At 37.8% G+C, this 15,998-nt stretch overlaps 1 protein-coding gene across 12 annotated transcripts in view; it reads left to right on the top strand.

The window, feature by feature from the left end:
* Window positions 1–15,998, top strand: part of MAP2 (microtubule associated protein 2) — a 196,097-nt gene that overhangs the window by 167,010 nt on the left and 13,089 nt on the right. For 9 of the 12 annotated variants that reach the window (XM_075829689.1, XM_075829687.1, XM_075829685.1 and 6 more), the window contains 7 exons: window positions 1,740–1,946; window positions 2,116–2,250; window positions 4,609–4,664; window positions 8,472–8,610; window positions 9,761–10,104; window positions 11,818–11,910; window positions 13,267–13,348. In XM_075829689.1, the coding sequence (XP_075685804.1) occupies window positions 1,740–1,946; window positions 2,116–2,250; window positions 4,609–4,664; window positions 8,472–8,610; window positions 9,761–10,104; window positions 11,818–11,910; window positions 13,267–13,348 (1,056 nt within the window). The remainder of the gene's footprint in view (window positions 1–1,739; window positions 1,947–2,115; window positions 2,251–4,608; window positions 4,665–8,471; window positions 8,611–9,760; window positions 10,105–11,817; window positions 11,911–13,266; window positions 13,349–15,998) is intronic. The other 3 variants (XM_075829688.1, XM_075829696.1, XM_075829695.1) reach the window with 2 other exon arrangements.

Below are 15,998 nucleotides of genomic sequence, written 5' to 3'. Positions count from 1 at the left end.
TGCAAGGCATTATGGGGAAGCACTTCATAGATCACATCCTCTATCTAATATATAAAATGGCGACCAGCGGTCAACCACCATTTTGCCGCGATTTGTTCCCCCCCGAAATTCAAACGTTTTGAAATTCACTGAATCCAGAACTTTTGGAAAATTTGGACCGAATTAGATGAGCGAATCAATGCTACACTAATCTCTAGTCTGGATGCAAAATAAAACAGTGGTAAACAGCAAGTACAAAATTGACTATATATTTCACTGACAAGAATGAAATCTTCTGTGGTGATAACTGCATCACATAATAGCAGCTAGTTCTGTTACAACCCCCTAAATAAAGATATGAATGATAGTAGTTTTATAGGAAGACTCTTTCGGCCTGGAAATATTCTGTATTTGTTGCCCATAAAACTACAGGCACAACAGCTTTAGTTTATTAAGGAGAGGGGGCATATTAGGGTACCCAGCAGACAAATCCACTGCTTCTATTTCTAGTAAATAATATGTGATTTGCCTTTTTAATTTTAGTGAATCACTAAATTCAAACGTAGCATCTTAAAGAGAACCTTTCACCTGCCCATACATGTGCAGCTGAGTGCAGCATGTAATGGGCAGGGCTGCACAATACCTGTCTCACTTTAAAAAGGTTTCCTATCTTCTTCCGTTATTTACATATCGGTGCCGTTATATTTGGTGTTCGATATGTAAATAAGTCCCTGAACTGTCAATGGGGCGTTTCTATCTAACTAAATGGCAAGGGGGCGTGATGTGTTTGCTCTGACACTGTCCAATCAGCTACGGACAGTGTCAGGGGGGCTTGCGCTGTGTTCCCTCCCGCGAGAACATACACAGACTGGTGGTTCTGCAGAGAGCGCTCTCTCAGTCTGTGTGTTCTCACAGGAGGGAACACAGCGCAAGCCGCCCTGACACTGTCCGTAGCTGATTGGACAGTGTCGGAGCGAACACATCACGCCCCCTTGCCATTTAGTTAGATAGAAACGCCCCATTGACAGTTCAGGGACTTATTTACATATCGAACACCAAATATAACGGCACCGATATGTAAATAATGGAGGAAGTTAGAAAAATTATTTCAAGTGAGACAGTGTTTGTGAAGCCCTGCCTATTACATGCTGCACATGTATGGGCAGGTGAAAGGTTCTCTTTAACTTAGCTAAAATGCAAAAAGAACATGTATATCACAAGATATATAAACGCTTAGCTAATCGGGACTATAGAGATGTAGCAGAGTTTAAGTTGTCATTCAACTGTTGCTTTTGTGTCCCAAGATTCTGAGTTAAAAGGGTTTTTAAGAATTTAAAAAAAGTTACAATCAAAAAGTAATAAGCTTTACAAAATACTACCCTAGCTAAACCTTCTTTGTTGTTCTGCCGATAGTCTCCTGCGTCCCCCATCCTTGATTTCGTGAGTGCATGGTGACGTGTCGTCCACAGTGACAATACAACACCGTTGCTGGCAACTATTGGCCCACGCGTTCACTTGATGTTCTGTATCTATGGATGATATGTCATCACACAACATCAGAAATAGGGAGCAGTGGGGAATACAGAAGACAGGTGGCAGGGGAACGAAAAATAATTGGTTGGTAAGTATGTTGAAACAATAAATATTTTTCTATTTAAAGCCTAAAGTTTATTTGAATTCACAGAAAACCCTTTTAGGAAAACTCCATAAAGTGACCTATCACATATCTGCTGCTATCCTAACCCTTCTCATGTATACAGATGACGACAGGAGCCTTATGACTGAAGCAATAGAACCCATTCCCAAGGAGGAGACGGTAGAGCGAGAAATACAGAAGGTTCCTGTTGAAAGACACAGGAAAGACAAGCCTTTCAAAAGTGGCCGCGGTCGAAATTCTACTCCTGAAAGGAAAATAAGTAAAAGGGAGCCGAGCGCAACCTCTAGAGACGAAGTGAGAAGGAAAAAAGGTCCATCACTTATTCATCTTTTACATCCAAGTACAGCTTGGCGACACAGCCAGGGAACCTATATAGTGTTCCTAATAAACTACGTCATGCAATCTAATGTTAACAAGCTGTGTGTTAACTCGCCTGACTATGTGCTTCTTTCTTTTCTTCTCATTTTCCCTATTTATAGCAGTTCTTAAGAAAGCAGAAATTGGTAAAAAATCAGACGCTCAGCCCCACTCTCCCTCCAGGAAAGTTATTTTAAAACCTGCGGTCAAGCAGTCTAGACCGGCCCATCAGGCCTGCGTGAGGAGGAAGCCGGCAGGTGACTGCTTTGTTCAGTTTTTTGCAAATGTGGCTGGCAAACATTGTTTTGGTTGGTTTCATGTTAAGTGGCTTGCAGATTTCATCCCTGCAGACTTTCTTCTTTTTTTTTTTTTCTTTTCTCTATCCCATTGAAGAAATTCCAGAATTCCATAATAATGAAAATCCATGTCAGAGGCTTGCAAACATTTTATTTTACGTTGCTTCTTATTTATTTTCCTATTCTATTTGTTTATTTATGGATTCTTGTTCATTTCTTTGCAGAAGTCATGATCACATTCGCTTGCAAGAGCCATAAGCGTGCATTGGTTGTATCTTGGCATAGTGACTTAGTGCTTTCTTAGAAGTTTGTATATCCATGTCTCTGTTCTGGTGGAAACTTCATGATCGATTGCAACCATGGTACACATTTCCATTGATTTGCCTCGTCTCATACATTAACTACATCAAATCTTTCCTACGCTACTGTAGAGATCAGTGAGTTGAAACTGTTGGTGTCTTCAGCTTAAATATCGTGTAAATGCATGCTCATGTTCATTCTTCCTATTTTCAAATTAAGTCTTGTAGAAACATTCAAGAAAAAGAGTTTTATTAGGGGAATTAGATCTCTTCTCCAGTGGACGTACCTGTTATAATTAGGTAATGAAGCCATGAGTCCAGCTTGCACTTGCCCAAAAAAACTCAAACTGGCCACCTAGCAGTAAGGCTCTGGCTAATATTCTGGGCATGTTCAAGTCACGGAGAGGGTAGTGATTAGCCAATAATTGCTCTCCTTCTCCCTCCTACAGACATCAGATGGAATTTAGCAACAATGAATTTGTAATTTAAAAGAACTTTGAGAATATATGACATTGGCAGCATGAAAGCAAATAAAATTTGAAGGAACACTAGGAGAAACTGGTATGCCTAGTGGGGGGCTTGAGTGGTGGGTACTTGACTCAAAAAGCACCAAAAAGAGAGAAGTCATGCACCACCCATTAAGGCCGTACACAAGGCATATAACAGTGTATCAGTTTTTCCTGGAGTATTCCTTTAATAACTACCTAGAAATATGTTTTGTGCATACTAGGCTGATATTGTTATTAAGAAATTAACTTTACGAAACAGATAAGTCTTGGTAATCACTACACTATGTACATTAGCTTAGTATATTTGTTGATTCCACTGGTACCTTGGCAACATTCATCTCTCCTTCATTTATTAAATCTAACATTTTTAGTCTGTGCGAGCCTCAGAAGGATTCTATTTTTTATAAACATCTGTATCGGATTTTGCGGTACACACTGGGGGGAGCTGTTTAATCCAGCAAGCGTTGTTACCTATGAATATTTTGGAGTTCAATCAGGAATGCAGGTTTACAGAAGACTGGATCACCAATAGAATGTGACGTTAAATTGTATCTCATTTTATATTTTGTCCTAACAGTAAAAAAAAGCTCTGATGCCTTTCTGTACTACATTCAATTAAACTTATAGGTAGGCTGCAAGTATCAGTAGTTATTCTTCAATATAAGAAAATGGGTGAAGGAGTATCTACTGGCAGTCTACAAAGAATGAATGTGCACTTTACAGTTTCGGATCCCGCTCAAGGTGTAATATAGAAATGATATTACATTAGCTGATACGGTTGACTAGTTGGCTGAGCACACACCATCTGGTTTGTCTTGCTTGTCTAGCTTGTGGCCATAGTAACATTGTGTATTACCAGAGCCAGGCTACCTGACTTACCACTGAGTAAGTAAGCAAGCACTTAGCATTGTTGACTAGTCTTGATTGTTAAGTCACCTATATACATCATTGTGACATCAACTCTAGGCACCCGTGATAATTCAAGGCAGTTGTGAGCCCTGCGTTTCCTGGACAGACCACTCACATTTATGGGTTATAGCTCTGTTTTGAAGAGAAGATTAGTTTCTATCATTATTTTAGTGACTACTCAGTTGTAGTCAACAGATTCAGTGATGATCAAATTATATTGTTCAAATAATGATGCGGTTATTCTTACCGGTGAGTGTGAAAAACAATTCTAACAGAAATATGTAGCAAGGTCTTTTTAAAAACTCACAGAAATATGAAGACATAGGCCATGTACCCAGACAACTTTATTCTGCTCCTTTCCATAAGTTACATATTTCTATAATGGATTTGTATAAAACTAAACGCAATACATAAAATGCTAAATGTAAACTCTATATTAAAATGAGTAAATAACAGCCAGCATGTGCAGCTATTGATAGCGTGGGCATTACAAGGAAGCAAACTGATCTACCCAGACCTCCTCCAGGTGGTTCCAGAATATTTACATTTATCACTTGTAACCATTAAGTTTTTCTCTTCCTTTTTTGTGCTGATGCCAACAGGGGGTGATTCCCAACAAACTCCTAGTGGTCTTCGGCAGTCCAGGGAAAGAATTACTGTGAGTAAAAGATCTCTTTTCTCTGTACTTTTATATGACTATATTTAAAAATCTGTATTAACAATGTTAGAATTGTAGGAACAACGGTTGGATACACAGTACTTGTGTTCTTTTGGTGAGCTCTATTTTACTTTATTTTTTATTATACTTGTATTTTAGCAATTGACATTGTCTCGATCACTCAAAACCAGGATATGCTCAAACACAGCCAATTAGCTGCCGTTTTTCGGTGTGGAAGCCGCACTGAAAATCTGTAACTTAAGTACAATGCACCATACCCATTGGCCCACATTTACTAATGCTCTCTAATAATGAGACAGCGTAAACATAGACCAGACAGGCACAAGATTCGCCAAATTTATCACAGCGGTGCATGCTGCATGATAATTTTGCCGCATCTTGCATGACCTGTTAGACACTTTTCTCTTCTTTATGCCACTATTGATTTTCCGCCCGATTTTTGTGCCAGTTTTTTGGTGCATTTTTAGTGCACATTGGCTTATTTCAATCCACAATATTTTCTTGCTAAGTCACACCCCTATTTTGGAGCACTTTTAAAAAGTGTCTAGTTAGGGGCAAACCTCAAAATTGCACCAAACTGCGGCAACACTTTTTTAGACTCAGACACTAGTAAATCTGCCCCATTCTGTGGAGAAAAATCTGCACTGGTACAGAAACCCACACATAACGCATGAAGATTTTGGACCACTCCGCAGTGGATAAAATCTTCCACATGTGAATATGTTCTATTAAGGAAATCTTTTTATCTATTTTATACCATACTTTTAGTATATTAACATCACTCTGATGTTAACACATAACCAGAATACCTATATCATATGGGTTAAAATGGCATTACCAAAAACAGATAACATCAGATCATAACAGATCTGTTATGGATCCTGTAAAAACGGAAGCCATCATATGCCAGTGTGAATAGCGTCTCAGAATAAAATGCTATCTTTTTGTTCCTTTTATTCTACCCCACCATAAATAATTATTATTAGGCCTGTCTTCAACCCAGGCTCCACCCATGGTTTACATATCTTAATTTAAAGTTGTATCTCAGCTATACACTGGGGTTGTGGATGAATAGTTTACCCCGTGACTGAAAATAAATTATTTAACCCCGAGAGTGCAAAGAAATTATTTCCAACCTCTATGCAGAAATGAAGAATAGGCTCGCTGTTTATGGGGTTAGTGTTTGAGCTGGGCAATATATACCTACTAATCCAAAAGAGGGTATGCTTTATACCAATCAGACCATGGAGATAGATTTCTGAGTATAAAGGTAAATAAGATAATAAATCAGGAGATATTCTTTAAGTGCAAACTTGGCATTGTAACCATTTAAACTGAAATATCTGTCAGGTATTTACTCTTTATCTACACATAATCCTTTCTACGTACAATTAATATTAATGAATAACTATAAATTCTTTACAATATAAAATTATATCCTTAATGCTGTGTAATGAATGCTTCATTACTCTGAGTCCCTTAAAAATAAATGTGACAATGGATTTTAACAAGCACATATTAGTTGGAACGATGATTCATCAATCCTTTCCTTAACATTTTAAAATAAAAACATAATTTTAAAAGCAAAGGGCAATGCTAGTGTGAATTATTTCTTATGTCATTTCTTAGGTAGAATGGCCCGTGAATGGATGTTTGATAAATACGATTCTCAATATTGTGTACATTTACATTGAACATTCACCTCCCCTTTAAATATATTGTTCTCTTGCTCCCGGCTAAACATATTTAAGGAAAAGCAGACTACCCAACATCTCACTGTTCAAAAGTGGAAAAAGAATATATGTATCATGTGTTTTACTTTGTACTTTTGTTTATTTGTCAATAAGTGGATCATAGGATTCAATTTGCGGAAATAAAAATGTTGAAAAATTTGTTACGCTATATGGACAAAAGTATTGAGACACCCCACTAGAACATTGAATTCAGGTGTTTCATTCAGTCCCATTGCCAAATGTCTATAAGATTAAGCACCTAGCCATGCAAACATTTGTAAAGAGATCACTGAATTAGAGTGTGGTACTGTAATAGGATGCCACTGTTGCAACAAGAGAGTTCATGAAATTTTTTCCCTCCTAGATATTCCCCAATCAACTGTAAGTGATATTGCAAAGTGGAAGCATTTAGGTACCACAGCAACTCAGCTACAAAGTGTCAGTCCACGTAAGGTTACAGAGCTGGGTCGACGAGAGTTGAGGCGCATTGTACATAAAAGTCACCAATGCTCTGCTGACTTAGTAACTGCAGAGTATCAAGCCTCCTCTGGAATTAAGATCGACACAAAAACGTTGTGACGGGAGCTTCAGGGCATGGGTTTCCATGGCCGAGCAGCTGCATACATGGTCTTACAACACCAAGCACAATGCCAAGTGTCGGATGGAGTGGTGTTAAGCACACCACCACTAGACTCTGGAGCAGTAGAAACATGTTCTGTGGAGTGACGAATCACCCTTCTCACCCTGGCAGTCTGACGGACAAGTCTGGGTTTGGTGAATGACAGGAGAAAGTTACCTGCCTGACTGCATTGTGCCAACTGTAAAGTTTGGTGGAAGAGGAATAATGCTATAGGATTGTTTTTCAAGAGTTGGCCTAGGCCCCATAGTTCCAGTAAAGGGAAATCTTAATGCTTCAGCATACCAAGTCAATTGGACAATTGTATGCTTCCAACTTTGTGGAAGGCCCTTTTCTGTTCCACCATGACTGTGCCCCAGTGCACAAAGTGAGGTCCGTAAAGGCATATTTGGGTGAGTTTGGTGTGGAAGAACTTGAATGGCCCACACGGAGCCCTGACCTCAACCCCATCGAACACCTTTGGGATGAACTAGAATGGAGATTGCGACCCAGGCCCTCTCGTCCAACATCTGTGTCTGACCTTACAAATGCTCATCTGGATGAATTAGAGAAAATTCCCACAGAAATCTTGTAGAAAGCCTTCCCAGAAGATTGGAAGCTGTTTTAGCTACAAACGGGGGCCAACTCCATATTGATGTCTATGGATTTAGAATGGGATGTCATAAAAGTTCTTGTAGGTGTAAAGTGTAGGTGTCCAAATACTTTTGTCCATATAGTGTATATCTATATGCGAAACCCAATATACTATTCCTTCTTTCACTTATTTATAGTTGTGCCCAATGTAGCTATTGCTTTATTGTATTTTATCGATAATATTCTATTATCCACTGGCAGCCAAGTAGGTTGGTCTATGAATCAGAAATGTTAATTCGCAATTCTCCTCATTAAGTAAATATGGTTATCATAAGGTATCATGCACATTGCTATATTATGCCTGATTGCTGTACAGAATCATAATGAGCACCCTTAGAGATGTATGGGGCCATATTGCACATCCATAAACCCCCGATTTCAGAAAAAAATTTGTGCCATGTTCCATAACTTGCCGTATAACAGAGATTTTCTTCCCTAGAAGCATCATACAGAGTTTCATATGCAGGCAGATATGTGGAGATATGTGATAGCTCCATGTGGAGCTGCAGTGGACTCTTTGTGCCGCTGTACAACTCTGCCATGTGCATAAGGCCTAACTCTAATGAAAAATGGGTTAAGCTTTGTTTTTGTTTTTTAGAACCAAGCTAAACGGAAAAAAATATATATATTCTAGCCTCACTTACTTGTGAATTGTGGAGCTATGATTAAGGTGTAAAAAAAAGGAAAAATGAACCAATCAACTGAATATTTTCAATGTCATCTCTTAATGATATGACATTATGTAATTAAGAATGTTATCTTGATCTTTGCCTTCTTTTCTAGGATGGAATGACCAAGAGCCCAGAGAAACGTTCTTCTCTACCTAGACCTTCCTCAATCCACCCAACTAGGAAAATTATCCCTATAGATAAGGAAGAAAACTCTTTGTCCACCAGCACATCCTCCATGAGACGCACCACAAGTATGTTCACCGATGCTTGTATGTATTGATAAAATGAAAGTTAATGACGTTCATTTTTAAGATTATAAGGTTTGTGCCTGGGCTGCAAATGCTTTAGGGAACAAAGACGCTTTAATCCACCGCTGACCAAAACATTAGGAGATCAAATGTTACTATTACTTTTTGATTCCAGTGAATGTTCCTCGTTTACAAAAGGCTAACGATAAAATGACATTTCAATAGACCGGTATTTTAGTCTAAATATGTGATTGCAAATTGTAATTTTTGGGAGGCAGATTATTTGCAAATACCCAGTGGTCCTAGTGAGGGGAAACATGCCGAACAGAGCATAAACAGTGCTGTATCTTGGCATGAAACACATTGAACACACTGTTAGAATATGTAAAACATATTGGCAAGTCAACTTAGATTTGACCTCTGAGCCATGTGGAAAAGATCAGCCATTGAAACGCGTTTTGCACCACCAAGGTCAAATGTGGGTGTTATAAATTTATCGTAACTTGTGTAAACTACAAATTTTATACACCTTGTTTTAGAAGTAGACAAGTCTGTAGACCTTAGAATTCTGCAGCACTTTTAATTCCAACTGAAGATGTAGGAGGACGTCTCAAGGTACCATTAAAGATTTTGATCAGTATATCAACAAAAACATTACCCTATTTTAATAATGCCTAACTTTATTGTCAACGACATTAAGAAACTGTTGACATTTATATAGATTGAGGGTCTGCATATGTTGTATATTTTGTAGGGATCTCAAATGTGATTGAATGGAGTCCTTAGTATACTGTACTGATTTCAGCACAACATCAAGCCCACAAATTAAGGAAGCTGAAACCTTTAGAGGTTGTTAATGGTTAGGCATTGGTAGTTAAGGTTTCCTAGCTTTCTCTCTATTGTTACCCTTTGGGAGATATTGTTTGCCCACAGGGTCTAGGGTGACTGACTGTAACTATAGATATTTTGAATTTGTCTGAAATGCTTTTGCTAAAAGTAACAGTTCCAGATTTTAAGAGAAGTTTTTATTTGTGACAATTATTAGGGAGGGGATTTAAAAGTTCTAACTCTCTCGGAACTATCTATCTATGTGTGTTCTTATTCTCTTTTCTTCTTTTTTTAGTACTTTCTAATTTTTTTTTTTTTTATATAGGATCTGAGCCAATTTGGAGTCGAACAGGAAAGAGTGGAACATCTACTCCTACTACACCTGGATCCACAGCTATTACCCCAGGAACACCACCAAGCTACTCGTCTCGAACTCCTGGTACACCAGGCACACCAAGTTATTCACGCACACCCCGCACTCCAGGAACTCCAAAATCTGCCATGTATGTAGCCTCTGAGAAGAAAATTGCCCTGCTACGAACACCTCCCAAGTCTCCTGGCACACTAAAACAGTTGCGCATTATGAGCCAGCCCCTGCCTGACCTGAAGAATATAAGATCTAAGATTGGATCTACAGACAACATTAAGTATCAGCCTAAAGGTGGACAGGTAAGAGCATCCCCAATAGAGAGATAAACAAAGATCTAATATTCCAACAATCTTCAACTTTTCCTATATGTGGCGGATTATAACTCAAATTCAAGTATTTTTTGATTGACAGCTAGTCAAACACGTCAAGAACTACACTTATGGTATGATTTTTTATTTCAGCTGCTACAGACATATCGTAAAAAAAACTATTTCCAGCATAACAAGAGTGTTGTTTTTAGTTCATATGCATTTTACCTACTTTTGCTTTCACCAGATAATCTCTTTAAGTTATGCCATACTGTTGAGTACACACATGGGAGATATAGAATAATTACATTAAGATCGACTAGATAACAGCATTCACTGACAATATTCTGTTTCAGATGCCAGCAGACCACTTTCATGTATTAAGAGAGAAAGACATAATCTTGATGGTTTAAAAAGCACAAGTGTTGCCTTATCTAAAAGTGAAAATAATTTATAAGGGGCATCTCAGTTATAGTGAAACTTCAAAATAAATTTTCCTCATAAAAAGTTGAGTGTCTTTGAAAATACATTGCATTACTTATCTTGCACTGGTCATGAGGTACAGCTTGTATTATAGACCAGATCCCCTAGAATCTTTGATATTTTTTGTTAATACATTCAGATCAGTTAGTTTACATTGTTTGGTATAAATAATAAGTAAGGGTCAAAAATTGTGTGAACCTCCAAGCACTTGCAGAAAGAATAACTAATGTTATAACACTGGCGATTTTTTTTTAACAATACTCCAGGACACTGTTTCAAAACCATACGGTCAGGTTCTTAAGTAGGGTTGACGTAAATGTAAGCAGAGGCTGCTGCAGACTGATGTTACCCACTATTTAGTAGTGTGTGGTGCCTGCGTTGTAGCACAAGCAATTTAATGGGAGCATCTTACCTATAGACCGCCATGTCAAACTACTGGATTGAGACTGTACTGCTCTATGGGGCTCTGCCTCTCTCCTTTTAATTTTTCTTATATTAGTGGATTTATAGATTAGACTTCCAAAATGACATTGACATTGAGCCTGCTGGGAAATTTTTGCTATGAAGCCTACAGAATTTTGAATACCATTCTAAGGTACAATACTAGATGTAACCAGGATCAGTACATACAAATGAGTAGTGCAAGATATTTACAAAGTTGCTGAACTTTTTGTGTAGATTACTTCTGTTTGTAAAATGGTGTACACAGGTAAACACAGAGAGTTTACTTTATTCCACCTTGACAAAAGGCAATTAAGAGATATGATCAACTTATATATAGATATAGACCACCCAAAAAATACAGTGAAAACCTCCGACAGACCTCAAAATACACATAGGCACTCTCTGTAGCTGTAGGTAAAACATGTTCAATCGCCAACTGTGAAAAAATGGTTCTTTACTGTAAAAGTTTTAAAGCTGTATTATGATCTACAAGGACTGGTTTCAGCAGAAGCAGCAAATCAGTTTATATTGTTTTCTGAAACAATATAGTATGAAGGGTTATTTATCTTTTTTTCAACCAAATAACTATGTAACTATGTAGGATTCCCATTCATTGAATCACAAAACTAGTAATACTTGTGCAGTATAGAAAGCTTATGATACAAACCCTTGGATTTTTGCCTATTTTTAGGAGCACCCTAAGGTAGCAGTTAATTTTTGTTTGCTGCTACCTTTTACTTATTAGAACACGTTTACTTTGCTTCCTGTTCCTTTTAGGTTAAAATCTTAAGTGAGAAGATTGATTATAGTGATGTTCAGTCTCGTTGCGGTTCCAAGGATAATATCACTCATAATGCTGGGGGAGGTGAAGTAAGTAAGGGCACACTTTATGATGGGATCTCCTCCAACACTTCCTTGGTGCTCCTTCTAAAGATCCTTTAAGGCTCCACCCTTTTATACTACTTCTAACCTTTTAGCACCTGTTCTGTCTGTTATATGTCTCTTCAATGTTCACTTTTTTAGTTAATTTGGCCACATGAGCAGTGTTGACGCAATCATGGCTAAATATATATTAGACTGAAGTTTTAGATGAGTATATCAACTGACACTCGCCCAGTAAATGTATCCAGATCCAAATCATAGGTTACATCGAAATATCAGAGAGAAGTAAGCGACACAGAGATGCTGCATTGTATACCCAAAAATACTCCTCTGACTTTATTGATCAAAACAATTAAAATAATATCTTTCAAAAAGGGAGTAGACTGTTTTCAGCCAATCGTTTACAATGTGACCAAGACTCTGATTTAGCCAATAGCATACAATGAAATGTTCGTATTGAGCCAATCATAGGCGTATAAGACTTTTTAAATGTAAAACTATGATTGCCCAAAATATACCACATCACCTTGGCTAAAGAGTCAAACTGCCCCCAAACATATGTGGCAACCTGTGATTGGCTAGAAGAATCATTAAAGGAGTAGTCACATCTGAATAACCTCCTCATGTGATGGACACCCTGGCGATCAGCTGATTGCCATGGGTCCGGCTAGTGAAACCCCCACTGATTAGATGATAATGCTAAGAAAATCTTAAGGTGGCCACATATATCTCCCTTACCAACCATCAATGGGTGATCATGTAATACAGATTTGAAGCTGCTCTTTCCTGAAGTTCTGAGGTTGGTGAAGAGTGGGGTATTTCCGATCTATGATATCCATATGTCCTAATAGAACAAATGGAAAGGGACAACTTCTTTCACAACTACAATATAAGCACATATTTTACTGATACATGTAATTGGGATGTTTGATAATGAAATGACACTCAGAAAAAAGAACTATTTTTTAATAGAGGCACAGACAGTGAGAAAGAAGAGGGGTCTGAAGAGAAGGCTCGGATGTTCAATCCAGAGTCATTCAGTTATTGTAGTGTCCTCAAAATAAAATATTAAAAGATTGCTCAAGGTCAAATGATTTCTTTACTCCTATGTTGATAACCTATATTTTAACCACTTCTTGCACATTAACCAATGTCTTCTGAATATAATGTAACTACTTGTTTTGTTACATGCTGCACCACTGACCTCTGTCTGTACTCACTACCACTATAGCATGAATCAATTTCTAAATAAAAAATCCAGCAATTTCTTGCCAATTCCCATCCAGGGTCATCCAGATTTACTTTCTATATATGTAACTTAATTTTTTTGATCTATTGTTACAGATCCAGATTGTTACCAAGAAGATTGACCTTAGTCATATAACATCAAAATGTGGATCCCTGAAGAACATACGGCACAGGCCAGGTAAAGAGATTACCAACTTGTAACCATTGATTTTACTCTGTTCATTGATGCATTTAAGATAATATTTTCATTTTATATGAATTTAAACTAATATGACAATTTGAACTCATTAAAACAAGCACAACATTTGGAATCTGCCAGGTTGCATACTATACGTTATCATGCTGGCACTTTTAAGGATGTACCAGTCTAACAAAAAGGAAAACCCTATTTTATGTATGTTGGACGTCCATTTTGTTATTCAGCTCTCACGTTTCTGGGGCACTGCCTAACAAATAATTTTGCCTGACAAGTTGTTACTGCTACTGAATGGACATTCTACATTAATATAACTGATGATTACCTAGGCATGTGGATCATAAGACACAATAAACCATTCGCTGAAAAAACGAGTCCAAAAATGCAACCTTTATTACCTGAATATAAAACAATGAAAAAGATGACCCTTGCACCGTCAGTAGATTAAATTCATACCATGCCAATAATGTTCCAATATGTTCCTACCACTTAGATTATGTCAGATCAAAATCTAACCAGCCAGCGTATAGCTGAGCATGTATTGTATATGGCATTATTAAAAAAACAAAACCTGATAAGTCCAGTAACCAATCAAACAAGAGTGAGGGAATATGAAACAGTGTAAAGGTTTTTCAAAGTGTTGCTGGGTTACATTTTCAAGAGCAATCCGAAGTCTGTAATGACCGTGGTGTTGAAATAACCAAGGTTTCCAGGTCCTTCTAGCACTTCATCCACATGATGTCCTAGTAATGTCTCCGCTTCTGAAAAAATATACCTGAATGAATCACCACAGATTGCAACCCTACTAAATATTAGGATCTGGCCTTAAAGGCTATGTACACCCTTGAAAACTGTTTTTTTTATTTTGTTTCTATAAAATCATTGTCCTGTGTGATTATAAACATTTTCTGAATTGACTTTTAATAAAAATGTTATTAAGTTTTTCTGATACAGCTTCTATGTATACTCTATACATAGAAGCTGTGTTGTTCGCTATCAGCCAATTCCGTCAGTTCAGCTGAACTCACGACTCGGGTCCTGTGTTTCTCTAACACACAGCACCATTAAAATGACAATCACATCTAAGTTTATGAAGATGTGATTGATATTACTGTGATCCTGTTTATTAGACACACAGTGGACCCGCTCATAGCCCAGCAGTCAGTTCATTTGACTGACAGATTTGGCTGATAGCGAACGATACAACTTCTAATTTGTAACAAAAGAAAAAAATAATTATAATTACATAAAACATTGACTTCATAATAATATATATATATATATATATATATATATATATATATATATATATATATATATATATATATATACTACCATTCAAAAGTTTGGGGTCACCCAGACAATTTTGTGTTTTCCATGAAAACTCACACTTATATTTATCAAATGAGTTGCAAAATGACTAGAAAATATAGTCAAGACATTGACAAGGTTAGAAATAATGATTTTTATTTCAAATAATAATTTTCTCCTTCAAACTGTGCTTTCCTCAAAGAATGCTCCATTTGCAGCAATTACAGCATTGCAGACCTTTGGCATTCTAGCTGTTAATTTGCTGAGGTAATCGGGAGAAATTTCACCCCATGCTTGCAGAAGCCCCTCCCACAAGTTGGATTGGCTTGATGGGCACTTCTTGCGTACCATACGGTCAAGCTGCTCCCACAACAGCTCTATGGGGTTGAGATCTGGTGACTGCGCTGGCCACTCCATTACAGATAGAATACCAGCTGCCTGCTTCTTCCCTAAATAGTTCTTGCATAATTTGGAGGTGTGCTTTGGGTCATTGTCCTGTTGTAGGATGAAATTGGCTCCAATCAAGCGCTGTCCACAGGGTATGGCATGGCGTTGCAAAATGGAGTGATAGCCTTCCTTATTCAAAATCCCTTTTACCTTGTACAAATCTCCCACTTTACCAGCATCAAAGCAACCCCAGACCATCACATTACCTCCGCCATGCTTGACAGATGGCGTCAGGCACTCTTCCAGCATCTTTTCAGTTGTTCTGCATCTCACAAATGTTCTTCTGTGTGTTCCAAACACCTCAAACTTCGATTCGTCTGTCCATAACACTTTTTTCCAATCTTCCTCTGTCCAATGTCTGTGTGCTTTTGCCCATATTAATCTTTTCCTTTTACTAGCCAGTCTCAGATATGGCTTTTTCTTTGCCACTCTGCCCTGAAGGCCAGCATCCCGGAGTCGCCTCTTCACTGTAGACATTGACACTGGCGTTTTGCGGGTACTATTTAATGAAGCTGCCAGTTGAGGACCTGTGAGGCGTCTATTTCTCAAACTAGAGACTCTAATGTACTTGTCTTGTTGCTCAGTTGTGCAGCGGGGCCTCCCACTTCTCTTTCTACTCTGGTTAGAGCCTGTGTGTGCTGTCCTCTGAAGGGAGTAGTACACACCGTTGTAGGAAATCTTCAGTTTCTTGGCAATTTCTCGTATGGAATAGCCTTCATTTCTAAGAACAAGAATATACTGTCGAGTTTCACATGAAAGCTCTCTTTTTCTAGCCATTTGGAGAGTTTAATCAAACCCACAAATGTAATGCTCAAAATTCTCAACTAGCTCAAATGAAGGTCAGTTTTATAGCTCCTCTAAACAGCAAAACTGT

The sequence above is a fragment of the Rhinoderma darwinii genome, chromosome 6, assembly GCF_050947455.1.
Source record: "Rhinoderma darwinii isolate aRhiDar2 chromosome 6, aRhiDar2.hap1, whole genome shotgun sequence".
Lineage (NCBI taxonomy): Eukaryota > Metazoa > Chordata > Amphibia > Anura > Rhinodermatidae > Rhinoderma > Rhinoderma darwinii.
This window is presented reverse-complemented; position numbering and strand designations above follow the sequence as displayed.